This window comes from Elephantulus edwardii, unplaced genomic scaffold (genome assembly GCF_000299155.1).
Source record: "Elephantulus edwardii isolate Elephantulus edwardi_28Jun2011 unplaced genomic scaffold, EleEdw1.0 scaffold00151, whole genome shotgun sequence".
NCBI lineage: Eukaryota > Metazoa > Chordata > Mammalia > Macroscelidea > Macroscelididae > Elephantulus > Elephantulus edwardii.
Genome location: NW_006399901.1, coordinates 6,643,199 through 6,664,355, shown reverse-complemented (window position 1 = coordinate 6,664,355; position 21,157 = coordinate 6,643,199). Strand labels below are relative to the sequence as shown.

The window sequence follows — 21,157 nt, the reverse complement described above, 5'->3', positions numbered from 1 at the left end:
AGCAGTTTTCTTTCAGAGAAACTGATGGGATTTTGCAATAATTCTCAAGTAAACTGCACCAGCGCTGACTAAGCTAAGTGAAAGTTTTAAAGGCTGGTAAACGTTCTCACTGCTCTAGCTAGGATCTCACAAGATGCTGACAGTGAAGGGTAAGACAACAGGAAAACACATCCCTTTTGTGGACCATGATGGGGAACTCATAGCACTGACTGAGAACCTTATATATTTATAAAGTCACAGCTCTGAAAGCACCAGAAACACGTGTCTGTTTTGGACCATGCCGCTGACAGGTGCTGCGTGTCCTCAGCACCTTGGTGCATAACCAGCCCCCAATACATGTCATCGCGCACTTGAGACAGGTACCGGGGACCCACTTTACAATGATGGCATTTGACTGTAATAGAATCCTGTAAAGCTGCCTGGCAGTCTCACCACCAACCCCAGCACCAAACTCCCTGTGCTGACGAGTGCGGAGTCAGTTCCAAGCGATCTTCGGGTGTCCATAAGTCTGGGAAGAGGAAGAAAAGAACTATTCAGCTCGGTGGTCCACGAGCACTGGGGGTGCATCCTGCTTCAGGTACCAGCTAAAGGCACAGCTTAAATGGCTGCTTCCATTTACAGCTGAGAAAGTTTTGCCTCGGGGCCCAAATGGGAGGCCCTTTATACCTTTTTAAAAGGTACCAACCCACAGGGACATTTTCAGCTGTGCTCTGGAGCATTCTGCCTCTGAGACACTCATCCAACCATGGGATTCGTTCTGAAAAAACGCTGTTCCCTGAACCTCCCAGTGTCACATGGTTCTGCGCAAATGCAGCACCTGCTCTAATAGTTGCAGTTTCCCAGAGCTGTGTGAGCATGGAAGGTGGGCGTCCCGTGAGTGCTGCTCGGAGATCAGCATGAGGCCCCAGGGGCAGAAGTGGGTGTCCAGTCCTATCTGCAACTCCATGGGGCTGTGCTGCTCTGCACTCCCTGTGTGCCCCAGAGGGGTTCCCTTGGACACCCAGAGGGGAGAGGATGGGTCACAGAGAAAAGGGAGGGGCAGTGAGAGGAGAAGGGACTGGGAGGAAGCAGCTTCCTGCTCTCCGGGGCTCCAGCTGTCTACAGTCAGACACGGCACCACGGCTCTCACCTCTGGTCAGCACTGGCCCTTCTAAGACTGCTCTTTGTCCCCCAAAAGGGACAAGCATGCAGCAGCAGGAGACACAGCAAAACCACATGAAGGGCTATTTGAGGTCCACGTGAGTAGTCAGAGAGGGGCGAGGAAGAACTGGGATGGCTGGGGTGTGCATATGCTGGAAGGTGGGTCCTGGGCAGAGGCTAGCTTTGGGGGAGGGTGGCCCTTGCCTAGGCAGCATCCCTACCTTTGGTCGGTAGGCCTGCTCAGCCAGCATCTTCGCCTCTCGCTGGAGGAGGGAGTCGGTGAGCTGCTCCGCCTGCCTCGCCGCTGCTGCCGCCTCTTCCTCTCGCTGGTCCTCTTCTCGGGCCTGCAGCTGGTGCTCCATGACCTGCGTACCCAGCGCAACATCACTCAGGACACGGGTCTATGGGTACACCCACCTCCGACTGGGAGGAAAAGCCCTGGTTCTGCCCCATCAGGGGAAACCAGGAGCTACCAACAGTGACAGTAAGTCTGAACAACTGGTGGGAAAATGGGCACTGAAGAAGGCCATGTGCCTTGTAAGACTAATTATGTTATGTAAGGGAGCTTTGGTGGCTTATGGTAAGGCGCTGTGCTGCCAATCTGAGGCATGTGGTTCGAGTCCACCAGCTGTTCTGCGGAAGACAGATGGGCAATCTCCTCCCCTGCCTCTGAAAACGCACTGGAGGATCAGCTATGGGTTGGTTCCAACTTGACAGTCCATAATAATAGCTTTAGGTGCCAAAGTTGGTTGATAACTCACCCAGATTACACGTGAGTTATAACTGTGTAAGCCATGGTTTCAGATGGAAATGAAGGGCACGCTGAACCTTACGAGTGAACTTCAGGGATAGCAGCATTGAGTGATGGTATCTATCGGTCAAGGGCTCCTGCCCTCTGAGGCTCTTACCCAGCCGGGTGCCCCCCCGGCTGCCTGCATCCCACTCTTCTCACCCCGGCCTGAGCCCCACCTGGGCTTCTAGCTCCTGTTTCCGTGCCAGCTTGAGTCCTTCACGCTCCTCCTCCTCCCGCAGTGCCGATTCCCTCGCCTCCTCCAGGCAGCGGATGAGCTGCTCTCTGTGTCTCAGGGCTTCCTCTTGGGCACATCGATTCTGCTCAATCTTCTCTTGGATTTGTTGCTGTCTCCCCTCCAGAACCTACCGTCGGCAAGAAGGAAGTGGAAAGGCTCAGGGTACCTTTGACAGACACCCACCCTGAGCACCTGGGACCCAGGAAAGGCTGCAGGCGCCCTGCTGGTAAGGTGGCGAAGTGTTCAGTTCACTGATGGACCAGAGGCACCTTGGAAGAAAGGCCTGGCAAAGGATTTCCCTAAAACCAGCCACTGAATACCTGATGGAGCACGGTTCTACTCTGATGCATGCAGTGCCTCCATGAATCAGAATCAACTCAAGGGCAAGAGATTTTTTTTAATTTAAGGTAAGATCAGAACCAAATTTACCACATCTGCCAGCATACAGAGACATATCCCACCCACCCCGAACCTACAGCTGAGCACCAAGAGGCCAGAGACGATATCCTACTCCAAGAGCAGAGGAACATCTCAGCAGCAAGGTGAGAGGCAGAGTGGGGCCACGTCCTAACATTTTGGGTTTAAATCTGCTCTTTGAAGCAGCCATGGCCTTCTGTGGTAGGAACCTGGCCACAGAGCAGTGTCACCCCAACACGGACCAACATGTGGTCTGAACCCAGGACTCAGGAGCTGCAGGAAATGACCAGGCACAATCGTTATAGATGCTTCTGAGGGGGAGGGGAGAGTGGTCACAGCCAGGCAGGAATTAAAAATGGGGAAAATAGAAAGATGCTGGGTAATACCTGGTATTCGCAAAAAGAAGAAACCACCATCCAAACCAGATTGTCCATGGATTCCAAAATGCAGTACACCAGCATGCACAAAGTAGCTATTCCACTGCTTGGAATATACCCCGAGAAAATGATAACTGAGTGTGGCAAAAATGGAGACTTGTACACTAATGTTCACGGCAGTGTTATTCACCATAGCAAGAACATGGAAACAGCCCAGAAGTCCAACCACAATCAAATGGATTGAGAAATTACAGTACATTCACACAGTGGAATACTACACAGCATGGAAGAACAATGATTTTGTAAATCACTATCGAACTTGGGAGGGACTGGAAAGCATTATGCTGAGTGACCTAACTCAGTCATATAAGGACAAATACTGTATAATACCATTATTACAGAATGAATACAAGGATCCAAGTGGGGGGGGGGAAGTGGAAGCAAGGGGTGAGGATGGGCAGAGGGGTGTTTAATGATAGACTCATATAATCTGATGGTGGGATGAAGGAAATGGGAAAGATCCAGTATAAAAAACAATGTATTTGAACTTTGTAAAGAAATCAGTATTTTTTTAAAAAAAAACACCGACTTCAAAGGAGCTCTGGTGGCCTAGTGGCAAGATGCTGCACTGCAATCTCAGAGGTATGCGGTTCAAATCCACCAGATGCTCTGCTGGAGAGAAGGAGGGGGCAATCTCTTCCTGTACCAGTCAGATCTGATTTGACGGTACACGTAAAAATAATACAATAATGCACTGCAATCCCAGAGGTACACGGTTCAAATCCACCAGATGCTCTGCTGGAGAAGGAGGGGGCAATCTCCTCCTGTACCAGTCAGATCTGATTTGACAGTACATGTAAAAATAATACAATAAAAATTTTAAAAAAATTAAAAAAAAACCCCAACATTTAAAAAAAAATAATACAATAAAAAAAACCAACTTCTTAAAAAAAATTAAAAATCACTTCTTCAGGAGCAACAATTTCATAAAATACTATATAACTTGGGAAAGACTGGAAAGCATTATGCTGAGAAAACTAACTCAGTCTCATAAAGACAAATATGGTATAAAACCATTATTACAAAACTAGAATAATAATGGAATTTATATGCAGGTCCAAGGGGGTAAAGGGTGGGAACAGAAGGGTGAGGATGGGTGGGAGGAAATCATGGAGTTGCACAATTTGGTGGGTGGAAGGAGGGAATAAGAAAATGGGGGAAATCCAGTGAGGACCTGAAAACATGGAGTAACGGTTTAATGGTAATTAATTTTATAAGACACAATGTATGGGAATGATTGTATGGAACACAATGTAAATGAAGTCAAGTCTGAAACACAATGTACAATATAAAATTTAAAAAAATGAAAAATAATAAAAATTACCTCTTAAATGTTTTAAAATAACTCTCAATACATGGCTAAAGAAGATCAATTCCTCCAATAAAGCCTGCACTGTAATTGAAGTGTGTTCTAATATGCATAAGTGGATTATTCACAAATAAAAGAATTACAGTCTATAGCCCCTTAGCCCAACTCTGATTATCTACTCTCAGAGAAAAAAGTTCCTAAATATGGAAAAGCTTTATGTCCCAAGGCATTCATGCAGTGTTTGAACCCTTGTTGCTGCAAACGACCAGGAGGACAGCCACAAAGCAGGAATGGTCAGACAAACAATGATACAGGCCCTGGAGGTGATCTTAAAGAGCCATTAAAACACTATTTAGAAAGATGATAGAATAGTATGTTAAAATGACTGAAATTAAAGATAGTTCAATATAATTAAAAAAAAGAGGAAAATATCTTATGTCTTGGGATTGACTGTATGCAGAGCAGATTATCTGAGAGGCTGGGCTCTATGAGGAGAAGCGTGGCTTAGGATTGGTGGGCGATCTATCAACAATCTGCGTTATGCAGATGACACAACCCTGCTCGCTGAAACTGAGGAGGACCTCATGCACTTACTGCAGAGGGTCAAGGACTGCAGCCTTCAATATGGACTGAGGCTCAATGTCAAGAAGACAAAAATTCTCATCACTGGACCAATCGGTAGCATCAGGATGGATGGTGAAGAGATTGAGATTGTTCACAGCTTCAGTTCCACGGTCAACACTCTTGGCACCAGTAGCCAGGAAATCAAAAAACGTATTGCGATGGGAAAGTCTGCGGTTAGGGACCTCTCTAAAGTACTCAAGAGCAACGGTGTCTCTCTGGAGACTAAGGTGCGCCTGATACAGGCCATGGTTTTTGCAATCACTTGTTATGCATCAGAGAGCTGGACAATGACTAGGGAGGATAGAAGGAGAATTGACGCCTTTGAGCTGTGGTGCTGGAGAAGAGTACTGAATGTACCATGGACTGCCAAGAAAACAAATACATTCATCTTAGAGAGGGTTAAACCAGGCTGCTCCTTGGAGGCAAGGATTCTGGGGCTTCGCCTGACATACTCTGGACATGTTGTAAGGAGAGACAGGTCTTTGGAGAGGGACATCATGGTGGGCAGAGTGGAAGGACAGCGCAGGAGGGGAAGACCTTCTATGAGGTGGATTGATTCAGTGACTGGGGTAGTTGGGATGGGTGTGTCAGAGGCAATGAGATTGGCACAGGATAGAGCAGGGTTTAGGGCTGTTGTACATAGGGTCGCTATGAGTCGCAAATGACTCGACAGCACATAACAACAACAACAACAACAACTTGGGATTGACAAGTCAAAAAACTGAACTCCTTTCCATCAAGTTGAAGTGATTCCTCGCCGACTGTCCAGCGAGTTTTTGGGATCATACATCACATAAGGGGAGACTGTTCAACATCCTCACTCAGAGCAGCCGGTAAAACAGAGGAGAAGAGAAACAGTGGCTGTGTAAGGTAATGAGGACAGCGCGGGGTTGGCAGGAGTCGCTGCCGCTATCCATGGCTTACTGTGGGTCGGAGCCCACTTGACAGCCCCTAACAACACAGCACATGGGTGAAAGGCACAGAGTGTGAACCTCAGTCCAAATCAACTCCATAGCAATGGGTCTGGACTTTTCTGGTTTGTTTATAAGAATAAAAGAACTCTGGATGATTTTTGTTGTTTCATTCTATACTTCTGATTTTTTTTACTAGTAAGCTTGTATTGAACTCTAGCGGCCTAGTGGCAGAAGCTGAGCTGCAATCCCGACGGCACACAATTCAAAGCCACGAGCTGCTCCATGGGAGAAGGATGGGCAATCTCCTCCCGTATGATTAACTGCCTCTGAAAACTTGCTGGAGGATCAGCTATGGGTCAGTTCCAACTCGATGGTACACAACAACAACAACAAAAAGCATGTATTATCTGGGTGATTTCTAAGCCTATATAAAATAACCAGAGCCACCTGTGCCCCCAGGAGAGCAGGTGGCCCCTACCCTGGACCGGAGGCCTTACCTCTTGCATCAGTCGGTCACGCGCGCTCCTCTCGCGGGCCCACTCAGCCTCTCTCTTCTCCCACACCTCCTTGGCCTCGTGCCTGAGTGACACACAATGCGTGATGCATCAACTAAGGAACATACAGTGTCCCGAACTTTATCAGCACACAAGGCGGGCTTCCCATCTGGACAACCTCCAAGTAAACTCACCCAACAAGCATTAGCACGCTTAACATGAAGGGCTCCACTCACAGAAAGCAAATTTTTTTTTAAGTATATCCTATCTCCTAACCAAAAAGACCTCCATGCTCGGCCTCTGAGGCTGAGCGGCCCCGTTGGGAGGAGGGTGCAGGACTGGAGCCCGAGCGCCCTCGTCACACTTTCAGGCCAGGAAGTCCCTCCACCCATGAGCTGGCTGGGGACCCTCATGCTCAAAAACATTCCGTTTGAGGGTTATCTGACTCAATGAGTCTGTTTTCTATGATCCAGACTCATTTACAGACTTGGGAATTCAACAATTCCTTACAGTTTCCTTTCCAACTCTTAAGACACTAGATGCACAGATCCCGGTGTTTTAGTGAGATTTCCTCTTCCCTCACTTAGAAGGGAAACAGCTCTCAGCAGCTAGGCCCAACTGTGAAGATGTATGTCTGGTGCGTATGGACAGACTGGCCAGGACAGAAGTTTCCCATTACCAGTGGGCTCCTTAGCAGTAGCCAGAAGGGCCCTGCCTGGTCATCAACCACCTCTCACCTCCACAGCATCTGCAGTTCTGCCTCCCGTTCCCGCTCCAGCTGCAGCTGCTCCTCGATCACCTGCTTCATCCAGGCCGCGTCAGCCAGGGCCTGCTCCCGCCTAGCCTCGTGGACACGCTGGTCCTCGTCCTCCTTCTCCAGGAGCTTCTGGAGGATCAGCTTGTCTGCCTCCTACGTCAGGTAGGATAAAGAGTGAGTGGTGAATGATGAGCCCTGGCTGTGGCTACTTCTGCAAGCTGTTCTTCTGCACCCAACATTGTTGAGAGCAGGCTGCCAGGAGCCCCCCAGATGCTCTCAAGGCAGATCTGGAAAGATGTGAGACAACTATTTCGGGACAGAAAGGGAGTACTTGCTTCAAGAAGTCAAAATGCTGCAGAGCACCCGCACCATCATCACCACAGCTGACGCTCCTGGCCAGGGCTGGGGGAACTGAAGACTGGCAGAGCTTTTAGACCACTTCTGTGAACAGAGACTGTTGCTGCCGTTATGTGCTGTCGAGTCACTTGCAACTCATAGCGACCCTATGTACAAGAGCCCTAAACCCTGCTCTCTTCTGTGCCAACCTTATTGTCTCTGACACACCTAACCCCATTACCCCAGTCACTGAATCGATCCATCTCATTGAGGGTCTTCCTCTCTTGCACTGTCCCTCCACCATCCCAAACGTGATGTCCCTCTCCAACGACCGGTCCCTTCTTGCAACATGTCCAAACTATGTCAGATGAAGCTTCAGAATCCTTGCCTCCAAGGAACAGCCCAATTTCACCCTCTCCAGGACAAACCTGTTTGTTCTAGCAGTCCATGGTATATTCAACCCTTTTCCCTAGTACCACAGCTCAAAGGCATCAATTTTCCTTCTGTCATCCCTAGCCATTGTCCAGCTCTCTGATGCAGAGCGCACAACTGTGAAGACTATGGTCTGGTTCAAGTGCACCTTAGTCTCTAGCCTGATGTCACTGCTCTTTAGTTCTCTGGAGAGGTCCCTGACAGCTGACTTTCCCAATGCAATTCACCTCTTGATTTCCTGGCTGCTGAGTATCGATGTGGAGCCAAGCGAACTAAAAGTATTAGCATTCTCAATCTCATCACCATCCACAATGATGCTGCCCAATGGTGAGAATCTTGGTTTTCTTCATGTTGAGCTTCAATCCATATTAAAGGCTGCAGTCCTTGACCAACTTCTGTAGCAAGCGCTTCAGGTCCTCCTCAGTTTCAGCAAGCAGGGCATAATGCAGGTTGTTCCTCCTTGTACAGCCCAGCGTCCTGGATGATCTGTTCTGCATATAGATTGAAAATATATGGAGACAGAATATATCCCTGGAGGATACCCTCCCTGATTTTGAACCATGCAGTGTCTCCTTCCTCTGTTCCGACAACTGGTCCAAGTACAGGTTTTGTATAAGCACAATCAAATGTTCTGAGATTTCCATTCTTCTCAGAGTCAGCCACAGTTAGTTGTGATTCACAAAGTCAAAACCCTTTGAACAGTACTCTCTGCTTTCAGCCAAGATCCATCTAACATTAGCTACAATATCCCTAGTACCATGGCCTCTTCTAAACCCAGCCTGCACATCTGGCAGTTCTCTGTTGATGTGTTGCTCCAGTCATTTTGTTATAATTTTCAGCAGAATCTTGCTACAGAGGTAGAACTGCACAGATCCATATACAGACAATTCTTGCTCTCCTTGAAGAGGGAAAATCCAGAAATAACTCAAATATCCATTTGTCAGCAAAGTGTCTACCACAGGATTCCAATGATACAAGACTCGTCCATGAAGGAGCTGTGCCTGGGCTCATCCCCAGAAGAGTGGATGGGGACAGAGGAGAGCTGCTTTGCTTTTGTCCAGTCTCAGAGAGGGAGCTCACCAGAGCGCGTAGCAGGGACACTGAGAGGCCACCATACAGAACAAGCTCACCTCCAACAAAGTCCAGAATCATTCCAGGAAAGTCTCCTCTCTTATGGACCAAACTGTGCTCCCAAAATTGGTGTCAACTTGGCTAGGCCGTGGTTATTGGTATAATTAGCCAAAGCCCTGTAAGTCCTAGCCTCTATGATGTTGTTAACAGGGAACGTTGGTGGCTTACTGGTAAGGAGTTGCGCTCCCACCCCAAAGGCACGTGGTTTGAATCCATCTTTTGTAATTTACAGCCTCTGAAAACTTGGTCGAGGGCAGCTATGAGTTGGTCCCACTGATATTAATGTGTGTGTCATAAATCCCAGCCTTAATGAGGTGAGGCAAAATCACATGCAGCTATGCCATGATGCGATCACTCAAGATGTGACCTGAGATGTCTTCAGCCAAGCAGTTGTAGGGGGATAGGGTGGCATGCAACACTCTCCGGTGCCAGCCCTCATATGACTAGGAGAGCTGCCCTGGGGGGGTGGCCTGCTGGCTTGTATCACTTTCGGTCTTTTGATATAGAAAGGACAGAGAAGAGAGGAGAGCTGGGAAAACGGGACAGGAGACTGGACCTCAGTACCACCAAGAATGAAGAGGAGTGAGATGCATCCTTCGGATCCCAGTCTTTGTGTTGCTAAGCTCCACAGCACAGCGAGAGGTCAAGATACTCCAAGGACACCAGGCTCAAAACATATGAAAGGGAAGGGTGTTCCTTCCAAAGCAGCAAAGACAGAAGCCCTTCTCCAGAGTCCACACCCTGAATGTAGACTTTGCTCTCCTGAACTCTAAGAGAACAAACTGTTAAAGTCATCTACTTGTGGAATCTCTCATAGAGCAGCACTGTTGTCTGTTGTTGTTAGGTATCATTGAGTTGTATACGACTCATAGTGACTCTATAAATAAACAACAGATCTAAACCCTGTCTCTTATCCTGTGCCATTCTTATCATCCCTGACACACTTGAGCCCACTGCTGCAGTCACTGTCAATCCATCTCACTGAGGGTCTTTGTCGCCTGTGCTCTGCCTTTCCAAGCATGATGTCCCTTTCCAGGGAACAGCCTCTCCTAACAACATAGCCTAAGTATAGCATCACTAGGTAACCAGGAAACATCATAAATTTCAAGATGCAATTGCAGTGTTTAAAAACCACAACCAAGAGATCCAAGATGGTGGCAGAGGCAGAGACAACGTGGTGAGCTGCGGAAGCAGTGGACCACTTGGAAAAGGGCCATTATGACCCTCTACAGACTCCTGTTTATTAATAATTGAACAGTTAAACAGCTGATGACTGGTCTTCAGTGAGGATTGAGGCTCAACAACAGGAATTCAAGGATTTCCAAGGAAGAATGGGTGAGTGCCGCAGCTCCCAATCCCCTTCCCGCAGAGCCCGCACTGCACCTCACCGCAGCCGCAGTTCCATGAAGCTCCCACAGCCGGAACCTATGGAATCCCTCGCCCAGGATGGAGGGTGAGCACCGGGTCTCCCCAGGACTGGTGCAGTGGAGCCGCCACACTGCAGCAAAGTGTACTTGTTCCGAGGAGAACTCTTGGAGCCAAGATGGCAGCGGCAGGGGAAGAGGGCGGACACTGGCCTCCCGCACGTGAGATGAAGCACGACCGCCAGCCGCCCTTGTGGGAGATGACACTCGGGAGGTGGCTTGCGCCCACCAGCCACCCACACAGAAGATGGCACATGCCCGGCGGCCGCCCACACAGGGAGATGGCGCATGCCCACCAGCCACCTGCACACGAGATGGCGCGAGCCCGCCGGTCGCCTGCAATGGGGAATGGCATGCGCCCGCCAGTCGCCAGTGTGGGAGATGGCGCACACCTGCTGGCCACCCTGCGCTGGGGGATGGTGCGTACCCGCTGGCTGCCTGCACACTGGCTGCCTGCACACGAGATGACACCCGCTTGGCAAGAGATAACACGTGCCCGCCAGTCATCCGTATGGGAGATGATACTTGGGAGATGGCTCGCGCCCACCAGCCACCCATGCGGAAGATGGCATGCGCCTGGCAGCCACCCACACAAAAAAATGGCACACGCCCACCAGTCACCTGTGTGGGGGATGGCACGGGCCTGCTGACCCACTGGCTGCCTGCGCACAAGATGATGCGAGCACTCCGGGAGATGATGCGAGCCCTCTGGTCGCCCGCGTGGGAGATGACATGTGCCTGCCAGCTGCCCACGCTGGGGGATGACGCGCACCTACCCCCACCGGATGCCCATGCACGAGATGACGCGCGCTCGCTGGTCGCCTGCACATGAGATGATACATGCCTGTTGGCCACCCGCGTGAGAGATGACACGCGGGAGATGGCGAGCGCCTGCTAGTCACCTGCGCTGGGGGATGGTGCGCGCCCGCCAACCACCCGCACAGAAGAGACGACGACCCCCCGCCGCCCGACCCGCCGCCCGTGGGGGGGGGATGTGTGCCCCACCACCTGCAGGTTTGGGTTTCCTTGGAACACCAGAGAAGATGATCACCTATACAATGGATTGTTGAAAGTCACTGTGAGTTGTCTACTTAATGACACTTACAGTGGCAGCATGTCCAAGAGGACCAACATCCTAAATGCACCACATATTTTGATCTGTTGAATGCTTCTGCCAAAAGATGTTTAGACCTGAGTGGAGCCCGTTCATAATTTTCAAGTTCCCTTTGCCATTTATAAAGGGGGAGAGAAGTGACACCTACTTCAAATTATAGTATGAACACTTATACAGGGGGTGTAAAAGTGGTGGTGCTGGAATTGGAGATGCTGTCCCTGGCCACACACTCCTCGGTCAGGTGAGGGGACCAGATTAGTGTGGGGGCAAGTAGAGGGAAGTGTACCAGCCAGCCCATGGGGGGTGTTGCCCTGCCCGGGGCGGGTTGTCCTCGGCCCTCTGCCCGGGGCAGGCTGTCCTCGGCCCTCGGCTCGGGGCGAGCCGTCACGGCCCTCTGCCCGGGGCGGGCTTCCTCGGCCCTCGGCTCGGGGCGAGCCATCATGGCCCTCAGGGTGAGCTCCTCAGTCCCCAGATTATGCCATCTGACCCCTGGGTAGGAAAAAAAATGGCTAGGGTATCCAGAAAACTTTATCTAGGCTACTTTCTGCCACCCTCTCCCCCAGTAAACTTGAAAGCAACACCCCCAAAACCCCTCTATTTGTAACTCACAAGTTTGTTCTCTCTAGGTTTGCTCCCTTTCCTACAGGTAACCCTACCACTGAGTTTTACTTCAGACTGACCCCGAACCCAGTGCCAGTGACCAAAAGGAAATACAACTGCCAGCTAAAGAAGCAAAGGAGGATGGAGCCTCTGGGTTCAACCAGCCATCCCCACTAGACCCACCTGGGGAAACACTTTGCAGTCCAGAGGGGAGCAAATGACAGGAAAATATCTTCTAACAGAACAAGAAGGCAAGCAGCCTTAACCTAAGATCACCAGTAAGGTGATAAAGTGTCCTCCCTTTCCCCCTTCACATCAATGCCCCTGTTCAGTATGAAGAAGCCAGAGAGTCAGCATCCAGTTCCCAAATCAGTAAGACAGTTGGTTTAACTACCATTGGAAAATGCTTGTCATTTTCCTGTAGCATCTGGTCCCCACTGGATCACTTTCATTTCCTTCACCTGCTCCCCCCACCAACCCATTTCTGCAGCTCTGCAACTGCATCCCTGCCCATCCTTACCCTTCTGCCCCCAACCCTCACCTCCTTGTACCCCCAATTTGTTTTTTCCCAATAAAAATTAAAAAAACAAGACAAAAAGCCCCACAACCAAACAAACCCCTTTTCTTCACCAATGTAGGCAGAGATCTAGGAGGATGTTCATCAAGGCCTCACCTCTGGAGAGTGCAGGAGAATCTCACTTGAAGATATCATTCTTACAAGAACATACTCCCCTCAAGCAGTAACAAACTTTGCCTTCAAGAGAGCATGAAGGAACAGGCAGGCCATCTCTGCATACTTACCAGCTCCTCTTGAATCTGCTGTGCCCGTCGATTGAGTTGTGCATGATACTGATGCCTCAGGAAGCGCCTGGAAACGAGCATAGCAGAGACTGCCATCAGGGTCCGAGAAAGAAATGTTAGGTTCCATTGAGTCACCTATGACCCATAAAAATCCTATGTATAAAAGCTCTGAAGCCTGCTCTTTTCTGAGCCAATCTCACTAACTCTGACACACTTACCCTCATTACCCCAGTTACTTTATCAATCCATCTCATCCAGGGTCTTTCTCTGTTGTGCTGTCCCTCCACCCTGCTGAGCATGATGTCCTTCTCCAAGGACGGGTCCCTCCCAGCCACGTACCCAGAGTATGTGAGAAGAAACTTCAAAATCCTAGCTTCCAAGGAAAAACTTGGTTTCAACTCTCTAAGACAGACCTATTTGTTTTTTGGCAGTCCATGAAGAGTTCAATACTCTTCTCTGGCACCACAACGCAAAGGCATTGATTTTTCTCCTGTCATCCTTAGTCACTGTCTAGCTCTCTGATGCACAGTAAGTAATAAAAAGCCTATACAACTACCCACTACAGGTCACACTGTCGATGGTATCAAGGGTCCAGATGCAAGCAGGGGAAGCCAGAGGCTTGCCCACCAGCAGGGCCCCTTTACACACCCCAGCTCTGCCTTTTCCCGGAAGGCCGCCATCCGCTTCCTGTCCTCCTCCAGCCTCTCCAGCTCCCATCGCTGCCTCAGGAGATTCTCCTGCTCCTTCTTCAGTTTGCTGGCCTATGTGGCAAGGAGAGGAAACCCAAACAAAGGAATCAGTCCTGGTGGTCCCATCCTCTCCCACCATAGGGGCTGGGCCTGCCTGGCTTCACTTGCTTGTCTCATCTTTGTATGCACTGCCTCCAAGACCCTTGCCCAGTTCTGCAGACAAGAAAGCTGCACATTACAACTGCATACTTGTCCCCATTACTGAACTTAACATCTGTCTCCCGACCTGAAACTCTCCTGCCCTGAGGGCTGGGACTGTAAGCTGTGGGCCTTACTAATGGCTGTATCTCTGGTACCAGCCCAATATTCAACACCCACTGCAAACTGTTGTTGTTGCAATGTGCCATCAAGTCAAAGTCAACTCATAGCTGATCCTCCAGTAGGTTTTCAGAGGCTGTAAATCACACCACCTTTCTCCCTTGGAGAAGTTAGAGTTAGTGAATTCCAACCTCCTGATTTTGGGTTGGGAATGCAACTCCTTACCACTAGGCCAGCAGTATTTCCTCTAGTATAATGAGGGGACACTAATTATGTGCTTATTCAACCATTCGGTCCTAGGGAATGGAGAAGCTATTGAGTCAGTGAGCTCTGACCTTTCTTCATATGAACGTGAAGACCCAGCCTCACTGGGAAACTGCACAACGGACCAAAAATTGTACATTATGCCTTGAAACCCAAGACTTGCTACCAGTGGGACTGTGTGCTAAGGACAGCAGATTGACACATGGTTACTCAGACTCAGAACTGACTTGTAGCTGGCCCTCCAGTGGGTTTCAGAGATTGTAAATCGCACAGGAGGAAACTGCCCATCTTTCTCTCAAGAAGCCACTGGTGGATTCAAACTGCTAGGGAGAGGCACCACATTTGTATTAGCAGCACAAGTCCCTATGGACCAGGTCACCGGAGCTCCCCACTGGAAAACCCAAGTGCTAAGGGGACTCTGGGACTGCAGGCCTCAAATCACACAGAGAAGACATACACTGTGTCCAGATCATTCAGGTCCTAGAGCTTGCACACACACTAGGGGCGTGGGAATTCAGAGGGAGGAATCCAGCTGTTGCTGTAGTTTTTGAAAACCGCCTCTCCTGAGATGCTCTCTTATTGCTGGCTGGCGCCATCAAGCCACGTCTGACTCAGAGCGACCCCATGGACAACAGGTCAGAACCCTGCCCTGCCTTGTACCATCCTCACTATCTCTACTTTAGTAAAAAGAAAGGGGGTGGAAACTACAAAATGGAAAGCTGATGATTTCTGACAACAGCAGCTTCTTCAGTTCCTGTTGGGTACCACTGAGCAGAAGGCAGGGAGGATCTCACTCACCTCCATTTCCTTTGCCTTCAGCTCCTCCATCTGCTGGAGCAGCGCTTCGGCCTGAAGTTTCTCTTCCAGCCGCCGCCTCTCCTCCTCAGCCCTCATCCTCTCCACTGCTTCCCTGTGGGCTGTTTCGTATTCGTTTTCATACCTCATATGCTCTTCCTTCTCAGCAGCTTCTTGCTACATGGGATCACATGAACCATGAGGTCAGTGTCTGGTGCACACAGCTTCGAAGACCCAGCTGCTGCTCTGGCCCAGCAGAGGCCAGGCAGAGGCACATCATTCTGGCTCCATGCTGCCCCCAGGAAAGCAGACAGGAGTGCTCAGAAGGTACTTAGCTCAGGAGCTCCGTGTCCTCCCCTTTCCACAACATAATCAAAAGCTTTCCAAACGGAACACTGGAACAAAGCAAGGGATTCAGCAGATGGGAGGACATTTACCCCTAGGAGTGACACTATAAGCCACAATCACGAGTTTACAATCAAGGGAGATACAATCAGGGTGGGGGGGAAGCTCTTAAAGATCATGTTCGGGGGTGGGGGGAAGGAGAGGTAATTGTGCAACAATGAGTGAATATTTAAAGAAAACAAAGGAAGTAAATTGGGAGAGGGGGTAAAAATGTGCAACAATGCATAGATGAAAATCTAACTTTTCTGTAAACTTTTGTAAAAAGTATAATTAAAATAAAAAAATTAAAAAATAGCAACCAAAAAACAGGAGGGTGAGTGTTAATCATAGGGTTGCACAATTTGATGGGTGAGGGTAATGAAGGAAATGGGAAAGATGTGGTGTGAAAAACAGTATTTTCGAACTTTGTAAATAAACCAGTATAAAATAAAATTCAAACAAACAAATAAAAAGATCCATGCTCGATCTCCTCCTCCTTTTGAAGCCTGCCTGCCAGCCCTGGTCGCCTGGTCTAGTTCTGCCCCTGGGAATAATCTCAGAGGTTCCTGATACTTGGGAAGAGCCCACCTTCAACACATGCTCACCAGACAATGCTCTCCATCCTACCTTGGTGAGTAGTGGCTACTTAAGAGCTTGCAGACAGCCCTCTGAAGTGCAAGTCTAAGGTTCAAGTATTGGTCTCTTCCTGTCTGGGACAAAGAAGAGGGAAAGAAAGCAACAATACATTGAAAGGACTGATGGACCAGGCAGACTTCAACCTCCGTGACCCCGAGACAAGAAACACTAGATAGTGCCCAGCTACCAAAGCTGATGATTCTAGAAGTGATCACAGTGGAAGAGCCCATGTAGAGTAGGCAAAAAGGTGGGACGAAATGCAAAAACATACAAAAGACCAGGCTTACTGGTCCAAGAGAGGCTGGTGAAAGCCCAGAACTATGAACCCTAGTTACCCTTCCTGCATGATAAAAAGCTCACCCCTATAGCACAACTTTCAGTCAAAAAATAACCAGGCTCATAGAGGGACCAAGAATAGCAGGCGGGCGCCTACTCCTTTACATAACCAATCACACAAGACAAAAAGGGCAACATCTGCCCCAAAATGAAGCTCAGAAGGCGGGAAGAGAAAGGATGAGTGGAAATGAGAATCACATGGATACAGTGGGAAGGATGTGGTTACATTAAAACTGCGAAGTATTAGAACTGCTGTCAAAAACGAAATGTGTAGGAATGGCTGCATGGAAAACCAATTTGCTTTGTAAATTCTCAACTCAGTAAAAAGAAAAAAGAATTGAAAGTGTGTTTACTAAATTGAGAAACAGTCTGTTTTTTTACGTGAAGTCATTATCATTAAAAGCCAGAAATAAATTGAGAGAGATTTAAAGAGATTAAGAGAGTTTAGGACTGAAGCACGAGGGATCATTCCCAAAGGTGGGTACCTCACCTGCTTCTTTTCTTCTCTCTGGGTTTCCCAAGAGTTTATCACATGCTTCTTGTGAAGGTCCAATTCAATCTAAGGATGAGAGGATGGGTGTTAACTCCAGGCTGCTACCATTTGACAGACTTCAGCTGCAGACAGTGTGCTGCCTTCCACATCACCATCACATCTCATGGGGATTCAGAGGGACTCCACAGAACAGTTACAACACGGAAGTTGACTGTAACACAGGATCCTAATGAGGAATCAGGAATCTGAAGGAGCAGGTATCTCAAAAAAAAAAACAAACACAAAACCCCTCAAGGGTCAAAGAGAGTAACAGCAACTTCTCCAAGTCAGCAGATAGTGAAATGGAAATACAATTTCAACGGCCACACTGGTCTGCCATGTGATCGCCTTTATCTAGAACATCCTTCTCTCATCCCTACACATGTCAATGGTCAGTTAATGGCCCTGACCTTCCAAACCTCTCCTCAGATGCCTCCCAGGCCTTAGCTGAGTTAAAGTCACTGTCATTATGCCTGTGCCCATCCCCTTAGGCTGGCCAGCACCCAGCATCCTGAACTGCATTTGTCTGCCCACTGTCTTCCCCACTGGGGATGGGAGCTCCTCAAGAGCAGGGACCATGTTTCCTCCTCATGTCTCACATGGGAGGCCAAGCTCAAAGGACAAGTGACCACTCAGTGCAGGCCACACCAGCTCCTCCAGTCGGTGATCCTTCTGGCTGGAGCGACCCCTCCTGTTACAAAACAACACAAGAAGTGGGTGGAGAAAAGCCTGGAAAGACAATGTCATCAGCTTAGGGAGATCAATGGTAGGCTCGCCTTTATTCTCACCTCTCGCAGTTCAGGGCTATTCTTTTTCCAGTGTTCATACAAAAGCTTCTCCGCAACCTGTCAAGAAAACACAAAGTGGGAAGCTGGATGTTGATTTTCAAATCAATTCACATCTCAAACCCCGAGAGTAGAGGCTGATGCAGGGAGCCAGGTTTAGACCTCCACACTGGCACACACTCACAACGCCCGGCCTGGTACATGGAGCTCCACGGCCTAAATGAATTCTCCTAGCCAGACACTCTTGTAGCAGTGAAAAACGATGGGCAAAAGCTGAGCTACAGGGAGGTCATAGCTAGGGGGTTTCACAATTTATTTTATGTATGTATGTTTGTATGTACGTATGTATTTCTTTATTTTTTTCTTTATTTTTTAAAAAAAGGAGAGTTGCTTTCAAATTAATCTCATCTCATAGGGATTCTGTGTGTGTCAAAGTAGAATTAGCCTACCAAGGTTTACAAGGATTGATTTTCTGAAAATAGATGGGTAGTCCTATATTCTGAGGCACCTGTGGATAGACTCAAACCTCTAGCCTTTCAGTTAGCAACTAAGCTTCCGGTAACTGATTGCATCACCCATGGTGAAAATACATTGCAGGCTGAAAATACAAGCTAGGACTCAACTCTACTCAGCTATTCTGGAAGGTAAAATATTCCAGACCCAGACCTTGTGGAGTTACAGAACTGAAGTAAATAGAAGGGTCCTAAGCAACAAACAGCTGGCTCAGCCAAGCACACCCCCGGACGCAGAGCCAGTGCTCTTCCTCGCTGACTCTGCAGCCAGCTGCTTCTCGGCAGACCAGGGAGGCTGGGGATAGTCCACAGGTGCCTGCTGACAGGGCAGGGATGCTCTTAAAGGCCTGTGGGAAGTTACCAGTTTTCTCTGCTCTTCCTGGGCTGACTTCAAGTTCCCATGCCGCTCGCGGATTCTTCTTTCTCGCAAGTTCATGGTCAGCCTCAGGTCCTCCAATTCCTTGGCCAGTAGGTCCTGCTCCTCCAGAACGAGCTGCCTAAGCCGTTCACGCCTGGCCTCGAGGCTCCTCCTCTTCTCCTCCTTCATCTTCTCCCGCTGATAGGCATGCATGCTGTCAAGAAAGAGCCATGAGGAACCGATGCGGTCTCATGCACAGTGCACGCGCACAAACCCCCCCAATGCCACCACATGTACAGTGCACATGTGCACAGTCTCTAATGCTGCCACATGCAATGCAGACACATGCACCCCCAATGCTGCCACACGCACAGCACATGTGCACACACCAATGCCGCCACACACAGTGCACTTGTGCACAGTCTCCAATGCTGCCACGTGCAATGCACATGTATGCACCCCAATGCTGCCACACGCACAGTGAACATGTACACACCCCCAATGCCACCACATGCAGAGTGCAAGAACGCACCCACACACCCCAATGCCGCCACACGCACAGTGCATGTGCACACACCCCCAATGCCACCACACGCACAGTGCACATGCATATCCACACACCCCAGTACCACCACATGCAGAGTACATACGTGCACCCTTCCAATGCCTCCACACTCACAGTGCACACGTGCACGTACACAAGTGGGATGAGAGACATGTGATAACAGTACAATCTTTTTAAAAACTGTATACATAAGCCAGCAACTAAGATATGTGTGTGCATGTGTAGTTCCTAGGTGGTGTGACAGTCTAATGCACCTGGCTACTAACCTAAACATTAGAGGTTTGAGTGCATGCAGGAGCACCTCGGAAGAAAGATCTGGCAATCTACTTCTGAGAAACCAACCTTACGAAGCAGTTCTACACCTGACACACACAAGGGTAGCACCGAGTCAGAGCTGAATCAACTAGTTCGTGTGTGTTTGTGAGCATATACACACACATATTATTTACATGAATAATGTTCTATTCTTGGAAGCAGGAGTGGCATCCACTTACATAATAGCTTGCCTCCAGAAACCCTATGAACCTGGAGAGAGGATGAAAGTCACACAAGTGTTAAGGACTTTCCTTCATAGGGTCGCTATGAGTTGTCTACAACTCAACAGCACTTAACAACAACAACGTTCTATCACATGTGTCCGACAAAATGAGTTGTTTTAGCCTAACTTCCATAGAGGGTAAAAGATAATGGGTAACTTATTCAGCTGATAACCAAAAGATCAAAGGTAGTGTCTGTGTGTGTGTGTGTGTGTGTGTGTGTGTGTGTGTGTAAGTATATGTCTATGTATTGCCGCTTTTGTGTACCATAGAGTCAGGACTGACCCACAGCTGACCTTCCAGGCAGGTTTTCAGAGGCAGTTAATCGCCTGGGAAGAGATTGCCCTTCCTTCTCCCACAGAGCAGCTGGTGGAATCCACTGCGTGCCTTCAGGATTGCAGCACAGCTTCTTGCCACTAGACCACCAGAACTCCTATATACATATTCACATACATACACACACACAACCCCCTCTTCAGAAACCAGTGGAGGATGGTTATGAATCAGAAACCCAGTGCAGTGGGTTTAGATTTAGTCCTGAAAAAAGTAAGGATTTCTACTCATATCTGTCTGACTACAAAGCGTACGCCTATAAATTGTTTTTACACGTGTTTAAAAAAAATGGGTTTATGGGTGAATCTGTGTTTTTACACACAGTATGGAGACTTAGGATTACAAGGAGATTCGAAGTACTACTTCAAACACCTATTATCTTTTTTAAATACAAATGCATAGCCTCACTGATTTTGTTTTTCCATTTTCTTTCAGCAGTGAAAACATCACTGCCACACAGGACATCAGGCCACCCACGTTGTTAGCAAATCCCTCTGAGAGATAACGCTGTCAAGCCAAGCTACACTCCCTAGGTCCCTAATGCCATGTACTGTGACCAACACACTAAACTGGCAGGGCCCACACATGTACCTCCGCTGGTAGGAGGTCTTGGAGCTCCACTCTGCCTGCTTGGAGCTGCAGATGTTAGACAGTTGGAAATAACGGCTGTTCTGATCCCACTGCTCCCGAAGCCGGGCTGCCTGCTTCCGCTGCCGTGCAAGCTGCTGCCCCAGGAGCTGTCGGCTGCACCAGTAGGAAGGCAGTGTGGGCAGTGCCATCTGAGGGGGACAGCAAAGACAGGACAGTGAGCAAACCCCAATGAAGCCACTCACCAGACTAGTTAAATACGAAAAGCTTAGAGTGGGGCCCAGGCATTGACATTTTAAAAATTTTCTCTTGTCTGAGCTAGAATTAATCACTGAATTAGAGAAGCTTGGGCTGTGCTGGCTGTGCATGGAACATTATCAGGGGCACTGAAGGATGACCTTGAGGACTTGTTGTTGTTATGGCCCGTCAAGTTGCTTGCAACTCACAGCAGCCCTCCGTACAACAGCCCTAAACTGAGCTCTATCCTGTGCCAACCTTAGTCTCTGACACACCCATTACCCCAGTCATTATATCAATCCATCTCATCCAGGGTCTTCCTCTCTTTCTG

At 48.9% G+C, this 21,157-nt stretch overlaps 1 protein-coding gene across 1 annotated transcript; it reads right to left on the bottom strand.

The window, feature by feature from the left end:
• Nucleotides 1-475: 475 nt before the first annotated feature.
• Nucleotides 476-20,780, bottom strand: TCHP (trichoplein, keratin filament binding). Its single transcript, XM_006894842.1, has 12 exons — nucleotides 20,593-20,780; nucleotides 18,571-18,781; nucleotides 17,701-17,757; nucleotides 16,871-16,939; nucleotides 15,028-15,201; nucleotides 13,607-13,719; nucleotides 12,959-13,025; nucleotides 7,101-7,273; nucleotides 6,367-6,448; nucleotides 2,110-2,295; nucleotides 1,362-1,505; nucleotides 476-508 (listed from the first exon to the last, which is right to left on the bottom strand). Exons 1-12 carry the CDS (start codon nucleotides 20,778-20,780, stop codon nucleotides 476-478), a joined length of 1,497 nt encoding a protein of 498 aa, XP_006894904.1.
• Nucleotides 20,781-21,157: the final 377 nt, after the last annotated feature.

Excerpts from the sequence above, each read along its gene's own strand:
- TCHP (XM_006894842.1), bottom strand. The coding sequence starts at position 20,780 with ATGGCACTGCCCACACTGCCTTCCTACTGGTGCAGCCGACAGCTCCTG. Across the intron at positions 13,720-15,027 it reads TGAAGGCAAAGGAAATGGAG|GCCAGCAAACTGAAGAAGGA; the intron begins GTGAGTGAGATC and ends CTTGCCACATAG. Across the intron at positions 509-1,361 it reads AGCAGGCCTACCGACCAAAG|ACTTATGGACACCCGAAGAT; the intron begins GTAGGGATGCTG and ends TCCTCTTCCCAG.